General features: G+C 62.1%; 3 protein-coding genes across 7 annotated transcripts in view; all 3 read right to left on the bottom strand.

Moving 5' to 3' along the window:
• The window catches only part of LSP1 (lymphocyte specific protein 1), a 37880-nt gene extending 30956 nt beyond the window's left edge, over positions 1–6924 (bottom strand). The window contains exon 1 of one of the 2 annotated variants that reach the window (XM_058439084.1): positions 6759–6924. In XM_058439084.1, the coding sequence (XP_058295067.1) occupies positions 6759–6811 (53 nt within the window). In that variant the 5' untranslated portion in view covers positions 6812–6924. The remainder of the gene's footprint in view (positions 1–6758) is intronic. The other variant, XM_032153841.2, reaches the window with a different exon arrangement.
• An 11823-nt stretch (positions 6925–18747) lies between these two features.
• TNNI2 (troponin I2, fast skeletal type) lies at positions 18748–20276 on the bottom strand. The gene is made up of 6 exons (XM_032153844.2): positions 20192–20276; positions 19986–20027; positions 19774–19902; positions 19522–19611; positions 19242–19418; positions 18748–18963 (listed from the first exon to the last, which is right to left on the bottom strand). Exons 3-6 carry the CDS (start codon positions 19894–19896, stop codon positions 18868–18870), a joined length of 486 nt encoding a protein of 161 aa, XP_032009735.1. The 5' UTR covers positions 19897–19902; positions 19986–20027; positions 20192–20276; the 3' UTR covers positions 18748–18867.
• A 2643-nt stretch (positions 20277–22919) lies between these two features.
• On the bottom strand, positions 22920–26120 carry SYT8 (synaptotagmin 8). Of its 4 annotated transcripts, none has more exons than XM_032153848.2 (9): positions 25946–26120; positions 25348–25450; positions 25088–25251; positions 24574–24672; positions 24274–24432; positions 23882–24049; positions 23580–23685; positions 23351–23484; positions 22920–23249 (listed from the first exon to the last, which is right to left on the bottom strand). In XM_032153848.2, exons 1-9 carry the CDS (start codon positions 25973–25975, stop codon positions 23010–23012), a joined length of 1203 nt encoding a protein of 400 aa, XP_032009739.1. In that variant the 5' UTR covers positions 25976–26120; the 3' UTR covers positions 22920–23009. The 4 variants fall into 4 exon arrangements, with proteins under 4 accessions (XP_032009739.1, XP_032009737.1, XP_032009738.1 ...); XM_032153846.2 differs by having other exon boundaries at positions 25348–25453; XM_032153847.1 differs by having other exon boundaries at positions 25930–26120.
• Between the last annotated feature and the right edge of the window lie 381 nt (positions 26121–26501).

Below are 26501 nucleotides of genomic sequence, written 5' to 3' on the forward strand. Positions count from 1 at the left end.
AGCATCCCAGTGAAAGGTGCTTTGAGCACTGAGAGAGCCCATGGGGACAGGGGAGGTCAGGGTGGTGGCCTCAGTGGCTCCCGAGTGATCCCTGGTGGATAAATGTCTCTGATTTAAAGAGGAGGCAGCCTCCAAATGCTTGGAGCATGTATCTGTTCAGTGTGGCCCTCTGTTCAAGCAAGCGCTGCTGACAGCAGGAGAATGGGCCAGAGCCATGAGCAGGGGCCAGAATGGTGGGTCGTGGGTGCTGGGTGCTGGGGGCTGGGGGCTGGGTGGTGAATGGTGGGTGCTGGGTGGTGGTGATGAAGCTCAGATTTTGGTTGGGACTGGGTCTAGGAGAAAGGCTAAAGGATTATTTCTAGATTCATCTGGAATGAACTGGCTAGATCCTTTCATCCCAAGTCCCACTGCTTTTCTGAGGGGAGGTACCCGGGAGAGGAGGAGGAGGCAGCCTTGCCTCAGAAACCAAACTGTCAAAAGTGTAGGTTCCACCCAGGAAGGAGGAACACAGGCACTTTTGAGATGAGAGGGACGTGCTCTTCTCCGGAGCAGAAAGGAGCAGTAGGTGAGGTCCCACCTGCCAGGGATGGAGCAGGAGAGTGACCCTGCACAACCTTGGATCCTCATCTGCAGCCCATGGGTAGCTGGAGACTGGGGACTCTGGGAAGGGTACTGGGCATAGAACCCACCCCCTGCCCCAGTGGACAGGGTATCCTGGACACCTCAGCCACTCTCCCCGAGCGTGTGGTGTGTGTAGAGGCCCCTGAGTCTGCACCCCTGCTCCCAGGGAAACTGGGAACCCAGGAGGTATGCCGGAGCCCTTCATGCTGTGACCTACAAATGCCCCGCACAGAGTGGCCCTGCTCCAAGCTCTGAGGTCAGGGGCCCATCTGCCTCCCTCCTCCTGCCGGGAGATACAGGGGACTCAGAGGCCCTCCCTGCCACAAACTCCCTTCCCCGACAACCCACAAGCAGCTTGAAGGCAGTTAGCAGATGGAGTTAGGATAGGACTTGCCTGGCCCCAAGAAAGGGCCAGGGGCTTTCCTCCCTCCACCCCTGCTCAGCATCTCCCTCCTCCCTTGTCTGCCTGTGTCTGGCACTGGCGGGGCCGTGCTGGGTGGGACACAGCTAGGAGGCTTGGCTTTCTCAGTACCCTAATCTCCTATCAACCCCACCCCCATGCAGCCCCTCCAACCTCTTTCCAGGTCCCTAGATGTTGGGGAGGGGATGGGGGCTGGGCTGGCTGTAGAGAGTCTAACTCTGGGGAAGGGGCCCTGCTGGGCTGCCCCCTGGCCGAGCCTCTCCAGCCCACTCGCTTCCCTCTCTTCTAAGTATCAATACAGCTTCATCCACAGCCAGGGCCTGGTTCTGTCTGCCTCAGTGCACATGGAAAGCCCTCTCTGATTGCCCTGTGGTCCTGGGCTGCCGTCCCCCAGAAGGTCTTTAGTGGCCCCCAAAAAGATGCTGAGGGCTGGGATTTGGGCGGGGCTGGGCTGGAGGGAAGTGGAGGACCTTGCTGGTCCAGCAGTGCCCGGTCCCAGTTCTGCTTTTCGGGACGGTCCCTTTGCTGGTCCAGCAGCGCCTGGTCCCAGTTCTGTTTTTTGGGACGGTCCCTCTGGGTGCTTGCTGAGCTTGGGCCATGAGCAGTGCTCTGGCGCTCTTGGGAGCCTTTGAGTCCAGAGTGGCTGGTGTGTGGTGTGGGGTCAGAGAGCCCCCGGGAAGGGCAGCCCAGCCCAGCTCCCTGCTGGTGCCCACAGGTCTTGTGGGCCCTCAGCACGGAACCCCACAGGGGTAAGGACTCTGGCCCCTCCCCAGGCAGGGAGCAGCCCTTGGACAATGCACTTGGCCCCTGTGAGCCTGGGTTTCCATCTGTGAAAAGGGAAGCTGCAGGGACCTGCCTCACAGCTCTGGGGGATGAAACAAGAGCCTTGGTTTAAAAAGCTTGGCAAAGGTGGGGCGTGGTGGTTCATGCTTGTAATCCCAGGACTTTGGGAGGCTGGGGTGGGTGGATCACCTGAGGTCAGGAGTTCAAGACCAGCCTGGCCAACATGGTGAAACCCTCTTCTCTACTAAAAATACAAAAATTAGCCGGGGGCAGTAGCAGGTGCCTGTAATCCCAGCTAGTCGGGAGGCTGAGGTGGGAGAATCTCTTGAACCTGGGAGGCGGAGTTTCCAGTGAGCCGAGATTGTGTCACTGCCTTCCAGCCTGGGCAACAGAGCGAGACTCTGTCTCAAATAAATAAATAAATAAATAGCTTGGCAAAGACTGGCCTGGAGTGAGCGCTTGGTCTGAGTGGCTACATTCTGAGTGTGCAGACGGGGAAACTGAGGCTTCAGAGGGGTACAGCTTACTCATCCAGAAAGCAATACAAGGGCCGATAGCAGCCGATGCAAGGCCAGCCCTGGGGCCTTGCAGTTCCATCCCCCTCCCACTGCCCCAGCAGTGGGATCTCAGGGGCTGGAACTGCAAGGCAGAGCTCACATCCCCACTCCTCACCAGGCTGAGGACTCAGAGCGGGAGACCACTGGGCCCTCTCCGCTGCCAACACCCTCCTCTTCTCTAGGGCTCACCCATCCCTCTGGCACGTTCTCAGGGAACTGAGGCAGAGGCAGACTGACCTGTAGGGTAGTGGAGGGGAGGCCCACCATCCTGCCAACCCAGGGTGCCACCGGCCAGGGCCTGTCCCAGCTGGACCCCAGACCCTACTGGCACTGCCCTTGTGTGGCTCCAGGATTGTTCTAGGAGACATGAGGGAACCAGGAAGGGGGCACAAGAAGGAAGGATTCTGGCTTCCAGAATCAGCGGCGGTGGGGCCTGTGATGCTCCCATTTGTGCGACCAGCTCGGCTGGTTGTTGGCGGACAGCAGCGCCTGCCAGCCCAAGAGGAAGAAGACATCCTTCTGCTTCCCTGGGAAACTTCCAGATGCCTGAGACCCCTTACCCAGGGCAGAAGGAAGGGGACCTCCCAGGGGATCTCGGGTCCAGACATCAGGTCTTGACCACAGGAAGGTGTAGGGAGGGAGCCCCAGGGCTTAGCCCTCAATCCTAACCTCCCTCAGCAGCCCCTGTGGGGCCAGGGCTGGGGCTGAGGTGGCTTCCCCAACTGTCCCCAGCGCTGCCCTCTTTCCTGAGCAGCCGTGGGCACTGCTGGGGGCTCTCAGGGCCGTCTGCCCCAGCTTGGAGCATTGCACATCCTCCAGGTAGTGCCCAGCCCTGGCTCAGAGGGCAGGTGGGCGGGAGGGCTGCCCACAGGCCTGGATGCCTGGGGAGTTCCATCCCATGGGCTCCTACTGCTCAGATGAAGACTTCCAGGGGGCTGCCGGGGGCCTCCAGCCCCTTCCTTCTGCAGAATCTGGAGCTTTGAGGGTCTCCAGGGACAGATGGCCAGAAGGGGCCCTGCCAGAGCGGCCCCTCAGCTCATCCCTGCCCTTCCCAACTCAGCTCAGCACACAGAGAAGCGAGGGAGGCTCCGATGGGCCAGGCAGGGCTCCAGGACTGGCCCTGTCCATGGCAGGTGCTGCCAGAGTCCAGGGCAGCGGCCTCCCACTGTGGGCTGGGCAAGCCTTTGAAGGTCCGCAGAAGGGCAGGGTGGTTGGGTGATGCTAGGAGGGGCATGTGCCAGGGCTCTGACACCTTCCAAAACTGGGAAGAGCTGGGAAAGCCAGTGGGATGGGAAGTGAGTTCAACCAGGCCAGGTGGGCCCGGCATGGCCACCCAGGGGCATGGACTTTGCCTGTAGCTGGTGAATGGTTCTTTCCATGGGAGGCATGGCCTGGTCGCGCATGGGGACATCCTGATGGGGGCCTGGGCTACAATAGAGGCAGACTGAGAGGGCCACCAGGGTGTCTGTGGGACAGGGTGGGGGCAGGCAGACTTGCCTTCTAGGTGTGGGCATGGGGTGGGCACCCCAGGGCAGCTGGGCCAAGGACAGGCACTGCAGCCAAAAACACAGTGTGACCCCAGGGAGGGTACACCCCTGCAGAACTGGAGTCCAACATTTGGATATGTCAAACCCAAGGTCCGAGAGGGCATCCTGACCCTCCCCAGCTGTGGACTGGGACTGCCCCACCCTCATCGCCTCAAGGCCTCCAAGGCCAGATAGTTCCTCAGTGTGGGGAGAGCCTTGCTCTTGGGGGCTATAGAGGGCAGGCGTCCCCCAGCGTCACCAAGGAGTCCCCGCAGAGCCACAAGGGAGCTCTGTGAAATCCTCGTCCCTGTCCCCAAGGGACAAGGACAAGCTAGTGACTGTCAGCTGGACAGTGGGGCAAGACAGGAGTGCCCCCGAGTGGAGGAAGCAGAGCCTAGACTCCGCCTGGGGTCAGGGGACCTTCTTTGGCCTGAGGCCTGGTGGGAGAGAACAGTCCTGTCCTGGGGGCATCTGAGAGACCACATTATGGAGGGGTGGTTCTGAGGAATTTGGCCCCGTCCCAGGCAGTCTGAGGGGAGGGGCCACATCATGGGACAGTCCGAGGGGCTGGACCCACTTGTCCGGCTGGAGGAGCTTGGCCTGCCCTGGGCCTCATGTCGGGGGCATGTCCTGAGACCGTCACAGCCTGGCGTCCCTGGCGCTCTGTGAGATGCATGGGGGGCTGTCTCGCCTGCTCTGCTCCAGCCACAGCCGAGCCTGCCCAGCCTGGGCCTTCCTGGGGACTCCCGTGTGGGGGCTTCCCAGGACACACATCCCTGCCTGGGTGCAGGGGACTTCTGTCCCATCCTAGACAGGAAACTCCCCGGTTCCCTTAGTCACCTTGTGAAATGAGAAGCCTGCCGCACTGGGGCTCTCAGTTTCATTCTGAAAGGTCAGGCTTGGCTCCGCACCCCATGCAATTCGGGGGGGCAGGGGATGTCCAAGGAGGGGGTCCAGGCTTTGCAGAGCCCAGGAGAACTGCCGCTCTCCAGCTGGAGCTCCTGACAGCCCCGGCACAGGTGCAGCCCTGGCCTCCCAGGATCTGCATCAAGATGCCCCAGGATCATCTGTGCCTTGGCCATGCCCGCTCCAACCGCCCCCCCCGCCCCGGCCCCACCCCGCCCCGGGGATCCAAGGCATTTGAGACAGCTGGGAGGGGGTGGCCAAGGATGAGGCCAAGGAGGAAGGCGGGGGTGCCCCAGCCCAGAGGCTCATGTCCTGCCCTTGTATGGGCTTGAGGTGACCAGGAGCAGCACCTAGTCCAGGGCTGGGGGTGGTGCTGACAGGAGGGCCTGTTTTGGAGCCGGGATGCAGCTGTCGTGCACCCAGCAGCCTGTCTCCCTGCACATGGCCTGGGCAGGGCAACCTCCCACCTCTCCCTGGGGACAGGCACGGACATCCCGACCCAGCCCTCAGCCAGCCCCGGCCTCTGCTTAGCCTCCAGACTCATGGCACTCAGGGTCCCTTCAGCGGCCCCCGCACCTGTACCCAAGTGGGATTTGGCAGGAAGAAGTCAGAGATGCGGACCCCTCACACCACCAGGCCCACGACAATGTGACGGCCACCAAGGACACAGACACAGGACAGTGACTGCAGCCACCAACGCATCACAGGAGCTTTGCATGAAGGCCGGGAGGTGGTCCCTGCACCGCCCTGGGTCGGGTAGACAGGGACCCTCTGCCATCAGCACCAAGGCAGAGCCTGGCAGCAGCCCTGGCTGCAGTTTTGGGGTGTGTGAGCGTCACCCTAGGCCTCCTCTCAGGTCCATCCTGTGTGGCTGCGGGCATCACGCCCTTTCTGCAACCTGGGCCCCAGCGCCTTCCCTTCTGCACACCAGGCCACAGCCCCCGCTGGCCTGTTCCTAGGCCGGCCTCTATCCCCAGCACCGGATCCCCATCCCCTGACCATTAGCACGTTGCCCCTCTGCCCCTCAAAGCCCTACCTGTCCCTGCACCCCACGCCCTGAGCCCTCCCATCTCTTCTGGGACCTGCACCGGGGGCAACTCAGGTTCCCCTGGCGAGGCTCAGCTGTGATGCCTGGATGCCTGCTGGCCAGCAGCTCCCCTCTGCCAGGGAGCCCAGTTACCAGGTCCCTAGCCCTCTCCACCCACCCCAGCACAGGGCTGGATGCCCATTGGTACCACAGAGTACAGCTGCCTGCTAGGAGGCCTTTGGCAGCGGGGTTTTTCTGCCTAGCTCTGGCAGTCCCACACACAAGCTCTGCCATGCCCCCTCATGTCCCCACCCCAACCAACACACGGTGCCCAGCACCCAGCACAGGCACCTGCCAGGATCCTGGGCCTTGTCCTTTACCGCAGGTCAAGGGCAGCTTTGGGTGCCCTGCCCTGAGGCCTGCTGGGCCCCAAGCCTGGCAGCCTCCAGACCCTCAAGGCAGGATAGCCCCTCTCAGATAGTCTTGTGGGCAGGTGGCCGGGCCCGGGCCAGTTCCACCCATCCCAGAGCAGCTGCTCCCCAGCCCCCACCTCGCCTCTTCCCAAGCTAACAGGTCCCACAGTCCCCAGCTCCTCCCCAGCAGTCCAGGACACGTCTTGGGGTCTCCTTGCTTCAGGCATCCACCATGGGCTTAGGATCCCACGCGCCTCCCCCATTGAGTCCAGGGCACAGAGGCAAGCGGAAGAGACCTCCACCCTTGTTGTGAGGGGGGGGTCCCTGCAAGACTTCCTGCCACCTGTCTGTGGGTCCCCAGTTTCCCCATCGGACATCCAAGTTCTCCCATTGGGGGCCCCAGACTCCCCATCAGGCACCCCAGTTCTCCACCCTCCATGCAGCTCAAGGACTATGCACCCATGGACATGGCACAGGGCACCGGGCGTCGCTGCAGACCCTTACCCCAGCAACTCTTCCCGCTCCTCAGCGCCCAGGTCACTCGAAGCCTCCGCCATCGGCCTGTAGTCTGGGCCTCACAGGGTGCTGGCAGATCCCTGGAGCGGGTGTACGTGCTGTGGCTTTCAGTGCTTTCTGGGGCGGCCTCTGAGCCCCCACCCCCAGCCGAGTTTCACTTCCCCCTTCCGGCTGCAGGTTGAGGTTTGGAACCTATCTCGGCTTGGGTCAGGGTGTTGTTTTTTAATCTGTTGCTACAAGAGGAGAGGAAGAAAAAAAAAACCCAAACCACCCCTCAGGAAGCGTTAAGCAAGTTACAGGGGCCTGGCGTGACAGAGACGGGGTGCGAGGGCCAAGATGGCCTCAGGCAGCTCCTCATGGCCTGGGGAGGGGGGCCCACGTTGCCTCTGGTCCCCGCTAGTAGCTCTGGCCGACAGGCCCATCTGTGAGTGGCCAGTTCTCCTGCAGCGTCGGGGACAAACATGTCTGTGATCCCATAAGCACCACGTGAGCGTTTTAGCCTCTGAGTGAAATCTCCCCAGAGGCCGGCTCTCCTGCAGGTGCTCGTGGAACTTGGTGGAGCCTTTTCTCAAAGCCTGGGGTCATAGCCTTGAGCACATCAAACAGCTGTGGGTCCCAGGTGGCTTTGGGGGCTGCGCCCGGGATGCCCCTGTGTTCTACCCATCGGGTGCCTTGTTCCGTCTTGGGCTCCCTTGCTGATGCCGAGCTGTCGGGCAGCTGCCTCGTCCCCCCGCTGCCCCTTGCTCTCTGTGCTCTGGGCGCTGGAGTTGACCACCGAGGGGTTCGTGTCCCCAGGCTCTAAAGGCAGTGCCTCAGGGACCCTCCCAAGAGGCATAGGCCGGCCCGAAGTGAGGGATAGAGGCTGTTTCCAGCCCTCACTGTCCTCAGCTTCTGGGAGTGACCATGCAGTGGCTCCAGAGTCAGGAGGAGGGATGCATGACTGCAGGAGCCAGACCCCAAAAGCTGAGGCAGGGGAGGACTTAAGCTGGGCCAGAGTAGGGCAGCCACAGAGGTGTCGAAGGCTTCCCTGCTGGAAACCTCAGCACAGGAGAAGGGGAGAAGGGAGCCCTGGCCAGCGGCTTGGCCTAAGAAATCCAACCAGCAAGGACTTGCAGGGGCTCCCACGGCAAAGAGGGGCTGGAGAGAGGCCAGGGGTTGGGAGGGCCCTGGGCCTAGAGTGTTGACCCATCAGGGTGGGGCTGAACCGGAGGCCGCCTTCTTGGGAAGCAGCGAGCCCCCCACCCACCAAGCACACCACAAAGACCTGCAGAGGCCTTCAGAGCCCCACGAGTGGAGGCACCAGAGGGATCCGTGGCCCAGATGATGGGCAGGGCTAGAACCAGATCAGGCCCAGCGCCATGGAGATGAACAGCCCATGCTTGTGTCTTCCCCACGCCTCCTCCCTGGGGGTCCCTAAGGACCCCCAAGTCTCCCTTGCAGAGAGGCCCATGGCAGAGCCCTGCGGTTCTCACCATGTGGCCTCCATCCTGAGGCCATCCTGAAACAGCTCCCCTCGGGGTGGTAGGGTCTCCCTTCCAGGTTGCGGCCATTCCGCTTACCCACTCGTCCAGGCACCGCGTCGGCAGGTGCAATGCCTGTGTCCTCCTGCCCTTGAGGTCCTTCCCCTGGCCTGCAGAAGGGCAGCCCCAACGTCGTGGCTGGGAGCTTCAGGAACCTTGCCAGGAAAAGGACAGGCAGGTGGAGGCTGGGGTCCACCCCCTCCCGCCCTCTACTGCCCGAAGGCTGGACCGGCTGCCTCACTTTTGGAGCTAGAGCGAAATGAGAATGCAGAACCCTGTGGTTCAAAAACTAAGAATTTTGGCCGGGTGCAGTGGCTCACGCCTGTAATCCCAGCACTTTGGGAGCCCAAGGCAGGTGGATCGCTTGAGGTCAGGTGTTTGACACCAGCCTGGCCAACATGGTGAAACCCCGTCTCTACTAACAATACAAAAATTAGCCAGGCATGGTGGCAGGCGGCTGTAAGCCTAGCTACTCGGGAAGCTGAGGTAAGAGAATCGCTTGAACTTGGGAGGCGGAGTTTGCAGTGAGCCAAGATCGTGCCACTGCACTTTAGCCTGGGCGACACAGCAAGACTCCATCTCAAACAAAACAAAACAAAAACAAAAAAACCATAAGAATTTCAAGAGGGAGACACAGAGCACAAAACCACACTCAGCCCCAGGTCCTCGAAGCCGCTCGGCCAGAGGGGGAGGCCCACAGGCCCTGGAACTGAAGGCTGGGGTGACGATCGGCCTGCCCCAGGGGCTTGGAGAGTGTGCCCTCCTCCCCTCTGCCTACCCAACCCTGTTGGGGCTGAATCATGCCCCCACCCCCACATTCATATGGTGAAGTTAAAACCCTACCCCTAGGCCAACCCCTCAGAGCGTGACCGTGTTTGGAAGCGGAGTTGCTGCAGGTGTCATTAGCTGGATGAGGTCATGGTGGAGGAGGGTGACCGCTCATCCAGTGTGACTGGTTTCCTTACAAAAAGAGGAAATGTGGACCAGGCATGGTGGCTCACGCCTGCAATCCCAGCATTTTGGGAGGCTGAGGCTGGCAGATCACAAGCTCAGGAGATCAAGACCATCCTGGCTAACACAGTGAAACCCCATCTCTACTAAAAATACAAAAAAAAAAAATTAGCCGGGCGTGGTGGCATGTGCCTATAGTCTCAGCTACTCAGGAGGCTGAGGAAGGAGAATGGCATGAACCAGGGAGGCGGAGGTTGCAGTGAGCTGAGATTGTGCCACTGCACTCCAGCCTGGGCGGCAGAGCAAGACTCTGTCTCAAAAAAAAAAAAAAAAAAAAGAGGAAATGTGGACACGGGACACGGACACCCATGGTGGGGAGCTCCCCATGAGAAGACAGTGGAGATGAGGGTAAGGCATCCACAAGACAGTTGCACCAAGGGGCACTGGGACCCCCAGCAGTGGGAGAGGCCTCAGGAGAACCAGCCCTGCCCACCCCAGGGTCTTGGACTTCCAGAATATGGGAGCTCAACGTCACGGCAGCCGCAGGGCAGCAGGACAGTCCCTCCAGCGACATGGCCCACAAGCAGGCCACAGAGTGGGGGAGCCCTGCCCTGTTCTCGAGGAACCCAGGCCAAGGAATAGGCACACTCCAGGATGCTCACGGGGCTCTGGGAGGCCTTCTCAGCAGATGTGCGCCCTCACCTCCCGAATCGCAGAGGAAAGGGAAGCCAGGGTGCGGGGTGTCCTTCTGTGGCCGGCCAGCCCTCTCTCTTGCCCACATCACCATCGTGGAGAAGGCTGACTCTTGCTCTCTCACTCAGCTCCTCCTCCGCAGACACTGGGGCCATCTTGAGGCCCATCCATCTTGCTCCCCATCCCCCCAGCCTCTCCTCCCTACACCCTCCACGTTGATGTGCAAATCACTCAACCTTTTAACAAAAAAACAAAAGCAAAGAGCATCCCGGAGGCGGCCCAGCCCATGTGGCCTGCCGGTTTCTCACTCCTTCCCTCCCTGGCCAAGCCCCTGCCTCCAGCCCTTCTCTCCACTCAGCCTGGACTAGCAGGCATGGGCAAGGGAGGAGGTGTCCACAGCAGGGGCCCAGCCACCCCTCAGGCAGTCAGGGCATTTCTGTGTGTGTGTGTGTGTGTGTGTGTGTGTGTGTGTGTGTGTGTGTGTGTGTGTGTGACAGGGTCTTGCTCTGTTGCCCAGACTGAAGTGCAGTGGTGCAGCCAGGGCTCACTGCAGCCTCCACCTCCTTGGCTCAAGTGATCTTCCCACCTCAGCCTCCCAAGTAACTGGGATCACAGGTACATACCACCACGTCCAACATGGGCCCCCCTCCCCAAGCCATGAGGAGCTGCCTGAGGCCATCTTGGCCCTCGCACCCCGTCTCTGTCACGCCAGGCCCCTGTAACTTGCTTAACGCTTCCTGAGGGGTGGTTTGGGTTTTTTTTTTCTTCCTCTCCTCTTGTAGCAACAGATTAAAAAACAATTAAAAATTTTTTTGTGTGTACAGCCCCTCATTTGTGTACAGATGGGGTCTTGCCATGTTTCCCAGGCTGGTCTTGCGCTCCTGGGCTCAAACCATCCTCCTGTCTCAGCCTCCCTCAGTGCTAGGAGTACAAGCATGAACCACTGCACCCGGGCAGTGCATGCAAGTTTGAGAACCGTGTGGGCCCTGCTGGGTGGGAGGTTAAACAGGAACAGAGCCTTCCTCTGAAAAGGTAAGAGTCTACCCAAGAATCAGATGCAGAATCATTTCTTCCCTTGGTGCCGCTCACTCCTGAAACTCTAAGGGAGGTGTGTGGAGGGCAGACCCTGGCCCCTCCGTTGTCCTGTCTCCAAATCTGGTGCAGGATCCAGCGAGCAGCACGGGGACCAGCAAGCGGCTGCGTCAGGTGATGAGTTAGTTTGGATTCTGGGATGGAGCGAGCTGAGGGCATCAGACTCCAGGGGATGGAGCCAAGCAGAGAAGCCCTGAGGGGTCAGCCAGGATGAGGTCTGTCCCAGGTGGGCAGGACACAGGGACACTCCAGGTGCAGGGGCCACAAGGCAGATGTCTGGGCAGTGCAGACCCAGATTCGAGGGGAGAAGCCGGGGGTTGGGACCGGTGTAGCAGGCTGGAGGTGCATGTAGAAGTCCCAGCCGAGCAGGGAGAGGCCTGGGCAGGAGATGCTGTGTGCTGGCACCATGGGCTAGAAGGGACATCCCGCAGCACCCCTCCCTGGCAAATCACTCTGTGGGCACATGCAGGTGCTGGAGGGGTTTGCTGTGGGGAGCAAAGCAGGGGGCTGTGCCCTCTCCCTGCATGCAAGCTGGGGTCACTCAGCCCCTCTCCTTCCACTGGCCGTGGCCACTGGTGAGCTGGGGAATCTGGCCCAGGAGTGAAGAGAGTGAGGAAGAGAAGCTCTCAATGGGGACAGAGACAGACAGGAAAGGGGCGGGGAAGCCTTCGAGAGGGCGGGTGGATCAGAGGGATGCCAGGAGAGGGCAGTGAGCAGACAGCTGCCCCTAGCAGAGAGGACAGGCCGGGTGGGGGGAGGCAGCACTGGGGGAGCCCAGGGTTCAGGGCCGGCTGAGGGCGGAAGAAGCTCTCCAGCAGGCGCAAAGAGACACGGGCCAGGTCGGAGAAGACGGGCGTCAGTAGGCACAAAAAGCCTTGCGTGGGAGAGCTTGGCTATTTATTTTGTTTGCTTTTAGTTTTTACTTTACTTTTTATTTTTTTTAAAAAAAATTGTAGAGATGGAGTTTTACTATGTTGCCCAGGCTGGTCCCGAACTCCTGAGCTCGAGGCCCCCCACTCAGCCTCCCAAAGTCCTGGGATTAAAGGCGTGAGCCACCACACCTGGCCTTCATTTTTTTCTCTCTCTCTCTTTTAAAATCTTTAGAGCTTGGTGTTGTCTCCACTATTTGACAGCGTCAGAGTGACCGGGGCCTTCACTCATGAGAAGCTCAACCTGCAGCGACAACAGGGCCGGCTGGGACCTACAGGCAGGGAGCTGACCCGAGTGCCGTGAAGGGCCTCGCTGTGGACACGTGCTCCGGGGGGCACGGGATGCTTCATGAGAGGGCGGTGATAATTGCTGGGTTCTGCCCCGATGGCCTCTGGTTTGAGGTGGGGGGCCCAGGTGATTTGGGGTGTGAGTGAAAGATTTTGGGGGCTTGGTGGAGGGGGCGGAGGGGCGGAGGGGAGGATCAGAAGGAGGAAGCTCGTGGAAACCGTGCCTGGCCCGATGCCGCGCTGGTTCTCAGCGGCCTGCTGAAGGGTCAGCCACAGAGACTGGAGCCTGCAAGGACCCAGGCCTTCCTGATGGCTCGAGGAGGGGACAGGGAGTCAAGAGCAGCTTGGCAAGGAGGGGGAGCAAGGGGAGATGAGAGGGGGTGGTGAGGAGGTGGGGGTGACTGGGGCCAGGGGAGGGAGAGGCCCTGGAGCCAGGCTGTGCTTGTGGAGGGGGCGGAGGTGCTTGCAGGAGGGCAAAGCAACAAGGGGATCCGGGGGTTTTCAGCGTGGTCACGGCCAGCCCCGCACAACGGGGGACACTGGCTTCCAGAGGACCCCAGTGTACGTGGCGGCCCCAGCGTCCTGTAGGGACTGTTAGACAATCCTCATGCAGACCCCTGTCCCCGTCCTGAGGTCCTGTCACAGCTGTATGCCTTGCCCCAGCAGCACTGACACAGCTGCAAATAACTCCAGGTCCCTGTCTTCATGGATTTTCCCTCTCAGAGGAAGAGACGGACAGTGAACAAATGAAAAAACAAGTCCATGGTCATTCTGGAAAATAACCAGGAGAAGTCACAGAGATGGCTGGGGGACTCACGGAGGGCTTCACAGAGGAGGTGGCCATGCTGGAACTGAAGGGTGTGAAGGAGATGGCCACAGGGAGAGTCTGGGGAGAAGCTTCCAGGCCTGGGGCAGAGGCAGGCTTGGTGGTCCTGGTGTGATATTCAGCAGCTGGGTGGTCCAGGGGGCCCAGCCAGGCCTTGCTGGGGCTGGGGGAGAGTCAGGCTGACTCTGGGGGGCACATAGAAGAGGAGCTTAGGGAGGCAGGAGGTGCCAGCCAGGTCCCTGCCTACCTGGTGGTCCAGTGAGGCAGGCGCTCTCATCTCCACGTTCATTGTACATCTGGGTAAACCGAGGCTGGGCAGCCCACTGGGCTGTAGTAGGGGGCTGAACCACAGAGGCAGCTCTAACCCTGGGCTCCAGGGCTGTCTGGGGAGAGCTGGAGCCGAAGGAGTGGGGGTGGTGAGGCCTTGGAAAGCGCCAGGCTCAGCTTTCCAAGGATGGCTGGAGCCAGGCACCGGTCTGCAAAGGTGGGTCTGGGCCCAGGCACAGCCGGTGCCAGGGGAACAAAAAGGACACAGGGCTGCACAGGTCAGGGGTGAGGTGCAGCTGGAGAGAGACGGTGAAGCCCAGCCCTGATCCTGCAGCACCTCGGTGGAGGCCCAGGGAACCCCCGAGGACCACACAGGGGGTCCAGCAGGTGGACATTCATGGGGGAACTCTGTGTCCCCCTCTGGGAACCCACTCCTGGCTTCCCCTTGATCAGGTGCGTGAGGGGGTGAAGGTCGGGGGAAGCCCCCTCTGAGTTCAGCCCTGCGGAGAGAATGGAGCCCCGTGACCTGCCTCATCCTAGCTCCACCCAGAGCCCAGCATGGCCAGGGCACCCAGGCCAACCTCCTGCTGTCCCTGAAGGGCAACTTTCCAGCCTTGGATCCCTGGCCCTAACCCTAACCCTAACCCTAACCCTAACCCTAACCGTAACCCTAACCAAGGTGTCCCCGGGGGCCTGGCACCCAGCCCCGCCCTCGGCCCTCAGCAAGGGGCACACACGCAGTCCTCAGCCTCCCCCACCACCCCGAAGTCTCCCACACCCTCTAGGACACCTTTCTGCCCACACCTGAGCCTTGTGAGGTCCTCTCTGTTAACTTGTGGTATTTTTCATGTCATCTGTTTTTTTTTTATGATGTGTTAATAATTATTATTTATTGGCTCATAATCCAGGAATCTTTTTATTTTATTTTATTTTATTATTATTATACTTTAAGTTTTAGGGTACATGTGCACCATGTGCAGGTTTGTTACATGTGTATACATGTGCCATGTTGGTGTGCTGCACCCATTAACTCGTCATTTAGCATTAGGTATGTCTCCCAATGCTTTCCCTCCCCCATCCCACCACCCCACAACAGTCCCCGGAGTGTGATGTTCCCTTTCCTGTGTCCATGAGTTCTCATTGTTCAATTCCCACCTATGAGTGAGAACATGTGGTGTTTGGTTTTTTGTCCTTGTGATAGTTTACTGAGAATGATGATTTCCAATTTCATCCATGTCCCTACAAAGGACATGAACTCATCATTTTTTATGGCTGCATAGTATTCCACGGTGTATATGTGCCACATTTTCTTAATCCAGTCTATCGTTGTTGGACATTTGGGTTAGTTCCAAGTCTTTGCTATTGTGAATAGTGCCGCAGTAAACATACGTGTGCATGTGTCTTTATAGCAGCATCATGTCATCTGTTTTTGTTGTTGCTTACAAATTGTATTGCTTTAACATTTAAAGAAAAGTTTAGCTTTGGGGGAAGTCATTTCAAACCCACAGAGAAGTTTCAAGAATAAGAATTTGACAAGGGGCCTCTGTAGGCCCCTCACCCAGGGCACACGTCCACTTTGCCATTCGACCCCTGCCTCTCCGCCTCTCAGCCTCTCTCTCTGTTTCTCTGAGCCTCTGTCTCTTTCTCTCTGCCTCTGTCCGTGTCTCTCTGCCTCTGTGTCTTTGTCTCTCTGCCTCTGTCTCTCTGCCTCTCTGCCTCTGAGTCTGTCTTTATGTCTCTTGTCTCTCTGCCTCTGTCTCTCTCTCTGCCTCTGTCTCTGTCTCTCTGTCTCTCTCCCTCTCTGCCTCTGTGTCTCTCTCTCTCTCTTGCCCTCTGTCTGCCTCTTTGTCTCTCTTTGTGTTTCTCTCTGTCTCTGTGTTTCTGTGTCTCTCCATCTCTCTGTCTCTGTGTCTCTCTGTCTCTGTCTTTATGTCTCTCTCTCTTTATCTCTGTGTCTCTGTCTCCATGTCTCTCTGTGTCTCTGTCTCTCTGTCTCTGTGTCTCTCTGTCTCTGTCTCTCTGCCTCTGTGTCTGTCTGTCTCTGTGTCTCTGTCTCTGTCTCTCTGTCTCTGTCTCTCTGCCTCTGTCTCTCTGTCTCCCTCCTTTCCTCCTAAAGACTTGAAGGTCTGTTTCCTTGGAATGCAGATGTTGTTTTGTGTAACCACAGTGTAGCTGTGAACTTGAGCACGTTTACCGCGGACACTGCTTGTTATCTTGTCTGCCAGTCTGTGTCCTGATGGCCGCTCCCATCAGTGGGGGCACAGGGCAGGCCCTCTGCGTCACTGCAGCCTCCTAGCAGAAAGGACATGTCAGGCTCTTCCTGCACGTTTCCTGCCCCGCCCTGCAGTCAACCTCTCTTCCGAGGAGCCCTGGGTCCTTCAGGGGAGGACAGTTTTAGGGAGCAGGGCCTGGGGCCGGGTATGCTCCTTGACACTGGGGTGTCTGCGTCTCAATGGCTCAGCGGCAGAGCAGGAAATGCCCACGTGAGCAGAAGCACCCACGCCTGTCCTGCACCCACGCCTGCCTCCCCTGAGGAACCCCTGCCTTCTGTCTCAAGCAGCCGCAACTTCCAGGGGTGCCCCGTGCGCTTCCTCCCACCCCTCCCTCCTTTGCCTGCTGTGCTCAGTCTTCCCCAACCCCTTCCTGGCCACAGCCCAGCACGGGTTACCTGGGACTTCAGAGGCCATGTCCTCCCCGACCTCCAGAGCCATGCACAGGGCTGCCCACATCCCCTGCCCTGGGCCTGTCCCCCTCCTCTTCCGGGACTCCCCTGGGGCTCATGGTGCCTGCCCCGGCTGCCCTGGCTGTCCCCGCCCTCCCCCTCCTCTCCTCTCGCCCTGCCCTTGGGCACCTCTGCCCATTGGCTCACCACCCAGGACACCCACATCCACATCTCCAGCCCAGCCCCTGCTCCAGCTGCCTGGGCCAGCTCTCCCCTCGGAATTTCCACAGGGCCCCCAAACCCAGCAGCCCCAAAGTGAGTGCCTCACGTCCTCCCAAAGCCACTTTCTCACGGCTCCTGCCCTGGAGAACAGTCTCTGCCCGCCGGATCCCCCAGCAGGTGCCTGCCTTCCTCATGTCCCTCAGCCAACAAGTCCTGGGGACCTGGCCCCTTCCGCGTCTCCATCCCTCACTCCCCCGACCCGGCGGTGACTTCCGCTGTGCTCCACCCTGCTGAGGTCTTTCCAGAATGCAGAGCTGGGGGACAGCCCCATGCGGCACCGGCTGCAGGCCCCACTCCAGCGGGGACACCAGAATCACCTGAGGGGAATGGAGCCGAGCTCAGAGGGGCGCCAGTTTGATATTTGCTGGTTTGCTTTCCGCAGGCCTCTCGCTATTTACTCATTCACTCATTTATTGGAAATTTAACGAACACCCGTGCATCTACTATCCAGCCCAAGAATTAAAACATTCCCCAAACCTACATCAGCGTAGGGGTCCTCTCTCCATTCTGCCCCTGCTCTACCCCCACCCCACCCACCCCAGAGGGTCACTCTGGAATTTCGTGTTTGTGTTCAACACTTCCTTGCTTTGAAATAAAAAAGGTAATTTTCCCACACAGTGTGTCTGCGCTGGCCGAGTTGAATCTTGTGGTTGGGAGCCAGGTGTGATGCTCCTGCCCTGGCTCCTCTGCCACACTCCTCTGACGCCCTGTGGGATTGGGTCCGGCCCCCTTTCCCAGTGGGCACAGGCTCGGGAAAGCTGCCATGTCCCCTGCAAGGGGTCCATGGCCAGGCCCCACCGCCGCCTGTCCCTCGCTCTGCCTGTTGCCTGCCTGTCTCTGCATGGGACGTGCTCCGGCCTGCAGCACCCTCTGCCTCCACACTTGTCCTCCCTCAGGTCTCAGCTGAGTCTTGGGCTTGTGCAGTGTCCCCCCGACAGGCCGGGTCTCGGGCCTCACTTCTGTACCCCACGGCCTCCTACACCCTGGGCCACGCCTGGTCCCATCATTCTGGCATGGGGTCCCATGCACCTCTGCCACAGCTGCACCCACCAGACAGTGCCGCCTTGGCCCCAAGCTGCCCTGCTCTGTGCCTTCCCCTACAGAAGCCTCCAGGAGAAGTCCCGGGTGGGGGGTTCGGACTGGTGTGGGGCTCCAGCTACAGAAAAGGTCAGAGCTGAGTGCCAGGGCTGGAGGGTGCCCAGGGAGCAGGGGACTGCACACAGCCGAGGCCGTCCTGGGCACCCACTGACGTCAGTCCCTCAAGGCAGCCCGAGGCGGAACTGCCGCTGCACGTCCACCTCCGGCAGATCAATCGAAGGGACCTCCTGGGGGCAAGGGCACAGCGCGGGCTGGCAGCCTCCCCAGCGCAGATCTGAGCACAGGGACCTTGGCGTGCCTGCTCTGTCAACCTTCAAAGAGCAGGGCAGATAACGTGGCCTTGCTGTCACCGGCCTTGTCAGAACCTGTCAGCTGCCTTGTCCTTGGTGGCCAGATGGGGCTGGGATCTTGGGGCTGAGTGGAAATGAGACTTGGGAGCCACACTGGGGCCAGGTCAGGGCCAGACCCAGCCCCTGCTCAATGGGCACAGGTCTTTTTGTCCCCTGGCATGGTGAGGAGTGACACAGCCTGCCTTTCAGGGTGGCAGTAAGGACCAGAGACCAGGCCGGCCAGCCCCCAGCATCATGCTGGTCCCCAGCCCGGAGACTGCCAATTTGGCCTGGTCACGGCCCACCGTGCAGGCTCGCCCCTCCACGCTCCCCGTGCCCAGCCTCAGTGCTCAGGGCAGGGGGCAGATAGGAAAAGCAGGGAGGCCCTGGGGCTGGGGGTCTGCCCCTAAAGTGATGTGGGAGGGGGATGAGCAGGAGGATCTGGGGGTGGGCACGCGTGGACAGCAGCCTGGGGTCTAATGAGCAGGGGGATCTGGGGGTGGGCACGCGTGGACAGCAGCCTGGGGTCTAATGTGGTCCTTGGCTTCCTGCCCCAGATGAGCTCCCTGAGGAGGGGCAGCTTGGGAGGCATGGGGGCTGCCCCCAGCACTGCGGGGGCCACACGTGTGTCACATGTGTGGATCTCTCTGGAGCCCCGGGAGGGCCTTTGGAAGGCTGTGCAAATGGGAGACCCGCTTATCTCAGGAACTCCCACCCAGACCTGGCTCGGCCCCGCAGCCTCCGTCCCCAGCCCTGCATGTTGGATGTGCCCAGGCCGAGCCCCAGGAACGCCTGGGGAACTCTCAGGGCCCTCACCAAACAGCCCCGTGCAGCCTGGGGTGGATTCCCCTGTAGGGGCCTTCCCAGGCTCACCTCCTTGCTGGAAGCAGCTTCCCTCCCAGCCGGAAATCCCAGGCCCCGTGTGGCCTCCTCCCAGGCTTTTCCCACTGGCCACTGAGCACACTACAGGCCACCGATCCGGGGTCCCAAAGCATGGCCCAAGAGGCTGAGGAGAGCCAGACCAGACCAGCCATGGGGATTCAAATCCTTTATTGACAGTGGAGGTGAGGCCAGCCCTCCCTGGCAGGGTCTGGGTGCATCTCCCTAGTATGTTCTCCTGGGAGCCTGGCACCGGGGCAGGCATAGGGGCAGCAAGTGGCCTAGGACTCAGACTCAAACATCTTCTTCCGGCCCTCCATGCCAGACTTCTCCTCGATGTTCTTCCTCCAGTCACCCACGTCTCGCAGGTCCCGCTCCTGTGGAGGGGAGGGCAGGAGAGAGCTCAGGCCACCCACTTATGCACACACCCTGGTCCACACCACCTTCAGCCTCAGTTTACCCTCTGCATTGGGCAGTGGAGTGTCCCCTGCATGGCACCCTGGAGGGGCAGTGGTACAGGGCCCCCCGGCAGGGCAGGTGTGGGAGGTGTTCCCCTGGCAGGGCAGGTGTGGGAGGTGCTCCCCAGGGACAGGGCAGGTGTGGGAGGTGCTCCCCTGGCAGGGCAGGTGCGGTGTGCTCCCCCCGTGGCACGCACCTTCTCTGTGTCCTCCTTCTTGACCTGCTTCAGATTGGCCCTCAGGTCCATGCACACCTTGTGCTTCGAGCCCAGCAGGGCCTTGAGCATGGCGTCAGCCGACATGCGCACCCTCCGCAGTGGGGGCCGCTTGAACTTGCCCCGCAGATCAAACAGCTTCTGGTTCATGTCCTCCAGCTGTGGGCAGGGGAGCCGGGTGGGAGCCCGAGGTCCTGGTGGTCTCGGCCTCCCCAGCACCCCCCGCCTGCCCGCCTGCCGCCCGCCCAGCCCCACTACTCACCTCCTTGCTACTCTTCTGCACCCTCACCTCCATGTCGTACTTCTCCTCTTCAGCCGCGTCAATCTTGGCGTGCAGCTGTTTGCAGAGCTCCTAGGGGTGGGTGTCGGAGTGGGTGGCCGTCCTGACACTTGGCAGCCACGGTCACCTGCCCCTGCCCTGACCACCCCGCTGGCCCTCTTGACAAGTGGGGAAACTGAGTTAGCAGGCAGGCCCGCTGCTGGGGAGGCGAGGTGGCCAGGGAGGGGCTGGTACCTGCACTTCAGACATGGAGCCCGGGATGTGCAGCGGCGGGCAGTGCTCTGCCAGGTAGTTCTGCTTCTCGGCCTCGCGGCGGCTCTCCTCCTTCTCCAGCTCCGTGGCCGCTATCTGCAGCATCACGCTCTGCGGTGGGGCAGGCGGTGAGGGGCTGCAGCCAGCTCCCCTGCAGACCCACCTGGGCCGCCCCCCCGGGAGCCCACACCTACCTTCAGGTGCTGCCTGCGGGCCGTGATGGCCCTGTTCCGCTTCTGCAGGGCAGGGGACAGGGGGTCGAGTCAGGGCCTCCAGGCCTGGAGCACCCCCACCCCCTCCCACGCTCCCTGGCGAGGTCAGGGGCTCCGGCTCAGGGACCAGCAGAGCCTGGGGGCTCCCGAGGCCATGATGCGCAGGCTGGGCCTCCCTGGCCCCAGACCTTGCTCTGGGACACGGTGCTGTGTGGTGTGTGACACTTTGCCCAGGTGGCACATGGTGCTGGGAGGCTGGAGGCTGGGGGAGAGGAGTCTGGGCCACAGGGCCAGTTGGGGGCAGGTCGGCCGGCGAGGTGGAGTGCAGGAATCAGAAAGAAGAAGTGATTCCCCTGTGACCGGGCCACAGCCACACTTCCCCTGCCCCAGAAGTCTCGGGGCAGCCACTTCCTCTCTTTCGGCAGCGTCTTGGTGGGGGGGTGGGGCACTTTTGCCAGCGGGGAGGGCCGGGCCATCTTCCCTGGGGCCTTGAGGCTGTGACCTATGACCTATCCCGAGTTGGGGGAGCCCCCTCCTCGTCATGTTTTGAGTCCCCAGCAAGTACTTACCTCCTCACTGTCCAGGGAGGGAGGACGCAGGCAGGATGGGGAGAGAAGACAGAGGTTAGGGCCATGGCTGGTGGGGTCGGAGTGTGTGATGGGGCAGACAGGGCAGGAGGCAGGCAGGGTCACTGTATGGGGGTACAGGGGTGCCACTTACTCTCCCATCCTGAGGTCCTGAGCTTGGAGCCTGTGGGGAGAGGAAGGCAGAGGTGTTGGCCAGGCCTTTGCACTGTGATGCCTGCGCCCATCAGGTGCTGAGGGGTTCAGGGCTCCCGATGACAGCCCCCTCCCGCCCACACCCTACTCTCACCTCCTCCCCCTACTCTCACCTCCTCCCTGTACTCTCACCTCCTTCAAGGACAATGTCTTGGAATTCCCTAGGGTGAGAAGTAAGAGGAGAAAGTGTTCCCAAAATGTCCCAGGCATAGCCTGAGGAGCTGCAGCTGTCCCCGAGGGAGGGTGAGATGGGCCAGCGCAGGTGGCCGCCAGAGTCACGCTGTTATTTTTAACCCTCTCTCTTTGGCTTTGGGCCTAAGTGCATGGAAGAAATCCCTCTTCAGTTTGGCCTGGGGGCTCCGGTTATGGGGTTTCTTGAGCCCTAAACTCTCCTTCCAGGGTCCCCAGAGGTGAAGCTTGGTGGTCAGGGACTGTCTAGAACCTGCCTCGCGCTACAGCTGCCTCCCCAAGCCTCTCCTTCTCACTCCCGGATCCGTGCAGGCCCCCAGAGAGGGCTGCTGGCGGCATCCCCCAGGCCCCTAGACCCCTGCCCCAGGGAGTCCTCCCTCAAACTAGCTCGAGCCACGCCCTGTCCCTCAGCCTCGGCGGGCCGGGCTGGGCCTCACCTAGAATCTGGGCAGCAGGGCTGGGAGCGAGGTCAGGCCGGCAGCGGTGAGCTGGGCTGGTGGGCCCAGGGGGAGGGGTATAAATGGCCTCCCCCAGGCTGGGCCCCTGCTCAGAAAGGGCACAGAGTCCTCCTCAGACCAATGGGGGCGCGGAGAGCCACAGAGACCTCCCCACCTGTCCGGCCGCCTGGCCTGGCTGCGTGCTGCCGCCCAGCCCGAGAAGTCTTGGTGGGGGGGGTGCCGTGGCTGGGCTGCTCTATTTAGGGCTTGGTGACGCCCTGGAGATGCCTCCGTTGTTCTTGTAAGGAGCCTGAGAACCGTGTGCCTGGCTTTGCCTGTGGCCTTGGCCGGGCACACGGCTCAGGTCAGCTGAGGGGTCACTGAGAGGATCCACACCTCGCCTCAGCCCATCTCGCCCGAGGTCAGCGTCCAGCCGACCTGGCTGCTTGCTGGTGACAGCCGCAGCCTCTCCCTGCGGGGCCAGCTTCCCCACTCAGCCCCTGCAATGGGTTTCCCACTTCAGCCCAGGCCTGACCCCCTTCTGCAAGCCTGGCTCCTGGGGTGAGGCCTGGACCTCCAGATGTGGCCTTCTGGGCCCTGCCACAGCGGCCGAGGGCTGGGGGGCTGCCGCCTCCCTGCGTGATGCTATCTTCCTGCCTGAGGAGCAGGACCAGGAGTGAGGGGCGCGCCGCACCTGCCTCTGGGCTCCTCCCAGCCTGCCCAGAACGCCCTGCTGCTGTCCCCTCGCCGGGCGACTTGGAACCCGTCCTTCAACCTAAGGAGAATGGCGCCACCTGCGTTGGGAGCCTCTCTGACCCGCGGGGGCTTGGGGCCCTCCTGGCTGCCCGGGTGGGCCTGGCATTGCCCTTTTCACCCAGGCCCGAGGCCATTGCCCCCCCAGCCCTCAGGCCCCCGCCCTGCAGAGGCCCCCTGGACCGTGACTTGGCACCCTCTCGGAGTGGGGGCTCTTGGCCCCAGCCCCGCTGGCTTCGCAGCCCCGTGGGGAGTATCAGAGAAGACAGCAGCGTGGAGGCTCCAGCCGCTAAGGCAGCCCAGATGTGTGGGGACTGGGAAGGGCATTGGGCCAGGACTGAGCCCCTAAAGGCCCCAGCGGCTTCCGAAGGCATCTGCTGCCCCCTGCTGCTCACACGGGGAAGGCCCTGCAGCGCAGGTCTCCGAGGTGTTGGGGGTCCTCCCTCCACGCTCACCAGCCCCCAAACATCATTGCTCACTGTGTCCCTACAGGGCTGGCTCTAGCCCGCCCCATCCCATGTGGTCCTGACTCTCTGGCCTCCACCTCCCCAGTCTTCCCAGGTGGCCCGGGGGCTGGAGATCTGTGCTCCTGGGGAGGTTCCCCACCCCTACCCGAGGGTCAAGCAGGGACCGGTCAGAGGCCTCAGGGCCTGGCTGAGTCTGGAGAGGAGCCCCTCCCCTGTCCCTGTCAGGGGGCCCCGGCGAGTGGACCTGGGCCCTATTTCTGCATCCCCTCCAGGCTCCAGCCGGACACACAGTGGCAGGAGAAGGCGTTTATTGCAGTGGTCCTGCAGGGCGGCCTGGGCAAGTGCCTGGGCTCAGCGGGGAGACAGAGGCACGTGGTGCATTCAGGAGTGGGGCAAGGGCAGGCGCAGGCCCAGGCGGGGCTGCAGGGCCAGCACGCGGTCCACCTCCCTGGCTGGCCGCAGGGGGTGCCACTGGGCAACGGGCCGCCGGGCGTGGGCCAGCATGTCTGCCCAGTGCTGCAGGGGCTGCCCCGAGGCCCGGGCACCCAGGTGCACCTTGCCCACGGGCTCAGCCCGGAGCGGCAGGCCGCGGTCCCAGACGGCCAGCACCAGGTCCACATTCTGTGCAGAGACAGGCCAGAGGTCGGAGTTGGGGAAGAAAGACAACAGTCATCATGGTCCAGCACTGGGTCCCGCTCTGCCCCTGCCTCCTGGTGGCCCACCTGGACCTGGCTAAAGGGCACCAGGAAGGTGAAGGCCTCGTTGAAGTAGGGGGCCGCCGTGCCCTTTTTGGTGGCTGTCTTTCTCTTCTTCCACTTCCTCTGGTTCAGCATGAGCTGGACCTTCACGTAGGGCTCTGGGAGGGCAAGGGCGCCGAAGGGGCATCCCAGGGCTCGGTGCTGAGCACAGGCCGCCCCTCTGTACACCAGCGTGGGCAGGTGTCACCCTCACCTGCCAGTCCTGGACGCAGGCCTCGAGCCTCCAGCACCACCACGGTCAGCCGGCCTGAGCTGGGCACGTACCGGAGAGAGAAGCACAGCTCCCCGACCTGCTCGGGCTGTGGGCAGCAAGAGGGGCCTCAGCCCGGGAGGGTGACTCTGGCCGAGTTGGGGTTCAGGCCCCCGCAGCTGCTGCCCATCAGGCCTCAGTCTTTCCAACGGCCCATAGGGCAGGGCCCCTGCCAGCTTTGCCTTGGGCTGTGGCCTGTGACCAGCGCCTCACCTCGGTGGCAGCCGGCAGGCCCAACGCCTCACCTCGGTGGCAGCCGGCGGGCCCAGCGGGTACCAGTGCTCCAGAACATGCCGCAGATCCACGATGCCCAGTGGCAGGTGGAGCTCACCCAGGGGCTCATGCCCTGAGAAGCGCTTGAAGTTGAAAAGCTGCACCTGCAGGGTGACCCCTGGCAGCTCCGCCTGTGGGATCTGAGGCAGCGGCGTGAGCCAGGCCCTGCTGCCCTAGCCCAGGCCCACCCAGCTGCCCAGGCCCATCCAGCTGCCCAGGCCCACCCAGCCCAGGCCCATCCAGCCGTCCAGGCCCACGCAGCCCACGCCCACCCAGCTGCCCAGGGCCACCCAGCTGCCCAGGCCCACCCAGCCCACGCCCACCCAGCCGTCCAGGCCCACGCAGCCGACCATCCCTGACTCACGTGGAAGCAGCAGGTCTCGTCAAACACGGGGCAGAGCGTGCCTCGGTGCACTTTTGTCTCATGTCTGTGTCCGGCCTGGGTGGAGACACTGACCCGGGCATAGGGGTCCACGGTGCCCCCAGGCCTCAGGTCGGCTGCCTGCCTCAGGCCCACCCTGATCTGGGAGCCAGGGGGGTGTGCTCAGCCAAGGGCCCCTGCCCTGTCAGCTCCCCACCACCCAGGGCACAGGGTCTGCCCTTCCCCCGTCACCCTTTCTGGAAACTCGCAGAACCGCTGGTCCTGCGCAGTGGGGCCCTTCACCTCCTGGCTTCCAAAGTCATACTCCAGGGAGAGCTGCAGGCGCCCCCATTGCTGAGCAGCCCCCAGGCTGGACTCCAGGCTATCCACATCAGGCTGCACCTGGAGTGAGTTGGGACAAGGGGCAGATAGGGCTGACATCATGCCCCATCAGAGCCCTGGGCTCCCGGGCAGCACTTGCATGACACGGGTCAAGACCCCCCGCCTCCAGGCCAGGTCACCCAACAGGCACAAACCGTTGGCTTTGCTCTGTGAGATCGGCCAAACCTACCCCAAATGTGGCATCTGGGGTACCCCCTGCCTTCCTCAAGAACCCACCGTTGCTCCCTCGGGCCCCTGTTGCATGGCCTCCTTCTCACCTCTGTTCACCCACTTTCCCTGCCAGGAAGGTCCTCACCGCCCCTGCCTCTGTGGGGGTTAAACCATCCCTGGGGCTGAACTCGCCTCACTGCCCTGGGCTCTGGAGCCTGGATTTCAAGCCTTCTCTGGACTGAGCGAGCAAGGAGCTGCTCCTCACCAGGTGGGTGGTGGTGGTGCCACGGGCACTGCCCAGACCCACGGCCTCCTTGTCCCTGGGCTTCTTCCTGGGGCGGCGGCAGCAGCAGCAGGCAGCACAGAGGAGGCAGGAGACGAGGAGGACGCCCGCGGCAAGGGCGCCGGCAATGAGAGCCCAGCGGGGCCCTGGGGTAGAGGCCAGGCTGAGCGCATCTATGGACAGCTGCAGCCCCCACTTGCCTGGGTTATCCCCACACCCCTCTTGGGAATCCCACAACTCACAGAGGGTCCCGGCGACGAGGTCTGGAATAAGCCCAGGTATAGCTGTGGTGCCAGCTGGGGCTGGGGCACTGGGAGAGTCTGGTGGGTGCCCCATCTTTCTACCCTGCTGGTTTGGAGGAAGTGGCCCAGGAGGCTGGGTCAGCTGAGAGGGTGGCCCCTCTGGCCCCTGCCCGCTACCCCATCTGCCTGGCAGCAGCCAGCGCTGGGTCTGCCTGGGCAAGGAGGCAGCCCGAGGTGGCCAGGGGCAAGGGTTCTGTGCATCAGGAAGCTGAAGGGAGGGAGGCTCTGGACCCTGGCCAAAGCTCCAGCTTAGCTGCCGAGGCCCAGCCTCTGGGCCACCACCCACCAGCCCCCAGCCCCAGCCAAGCAGGCAGGGCCTGGGCAGCCTAGTCCCTGCCTTCACTGGACCTCAGAGCACCCTTGCCCCCACTGTAGGATGCCTCCTCCACCAGGAAGCCCTCTCCCTCCCTGCTTCTCTCTCCTGGGCCCTGGACCCTGGGCCCTGCCTGGGGGTCCCATCTCATCCCTGGGGGTCTCATCTCTGTGGTCCCATCACTTCCTTGCCCCTACGCCAGGACCCACCACAGCTGAGGCCCACCATGGTTTGCCAGCCATACAGGTGGAGCATGTTCACTGCAGCCCCCAGGAACTTGGAAGCCCAGAGGGGTCTGCAGGGTCGTGGGGGGAGAAGCAGGGCTGGCTGTTGGCGGAGCTCACTGGGCAGGCCTGGGCTAAAGGTACATTCCTGGCAGGGGCTCAGGGCCGCAGCGCCTGGGGATGAAGGTGAGGTGGTGGCAGGTAGGGGCAGGGTGCAGCTGGGAGCGGCCAGAACATTCCTCACACACTGACTCAGCCGCTGCCTGGACTCGCCCACCTGCCTGCCTGGCCACCCTTCGGCATGTGGGTGGGAAGGAGGGTGGGGCAGGCGCAGCTGCTGGCCCCGGTACCCGCCTGCCTGGGGCCTGGGGAGGGAGCACACCTGGCTGGGCTGGCTCCTCTCACCTACAGGCAGGGGAACCAGGGTGCTACATGGGGCCTACGGTGACGCCAGGCCCAGGGTGACTCCCCAGCTCAGCTCTTCCCTGACTCCACCCACCCCAGAGAGCAACAGCCGGCCAGGAGACTCTGTTCCACCACGTCGGCACCTCCCCTGC

This window comes from Hylobates moloch, unplaced genomic scaffold (genome assembly GCF_009828535.3).
Source record: "Hylobates moloch isolate HMO894 unplaced genomic scaffold, HMol_V3 SCAFFOLD_5, whole genome shotgun sequence".
In the NCBI taxonomy this organism is placed as follows: Eukaryota; Metazoa; Chordata; class Mammalia; order Primates; family Hylobatidae; genus Hylobates; species Hylobates moloch.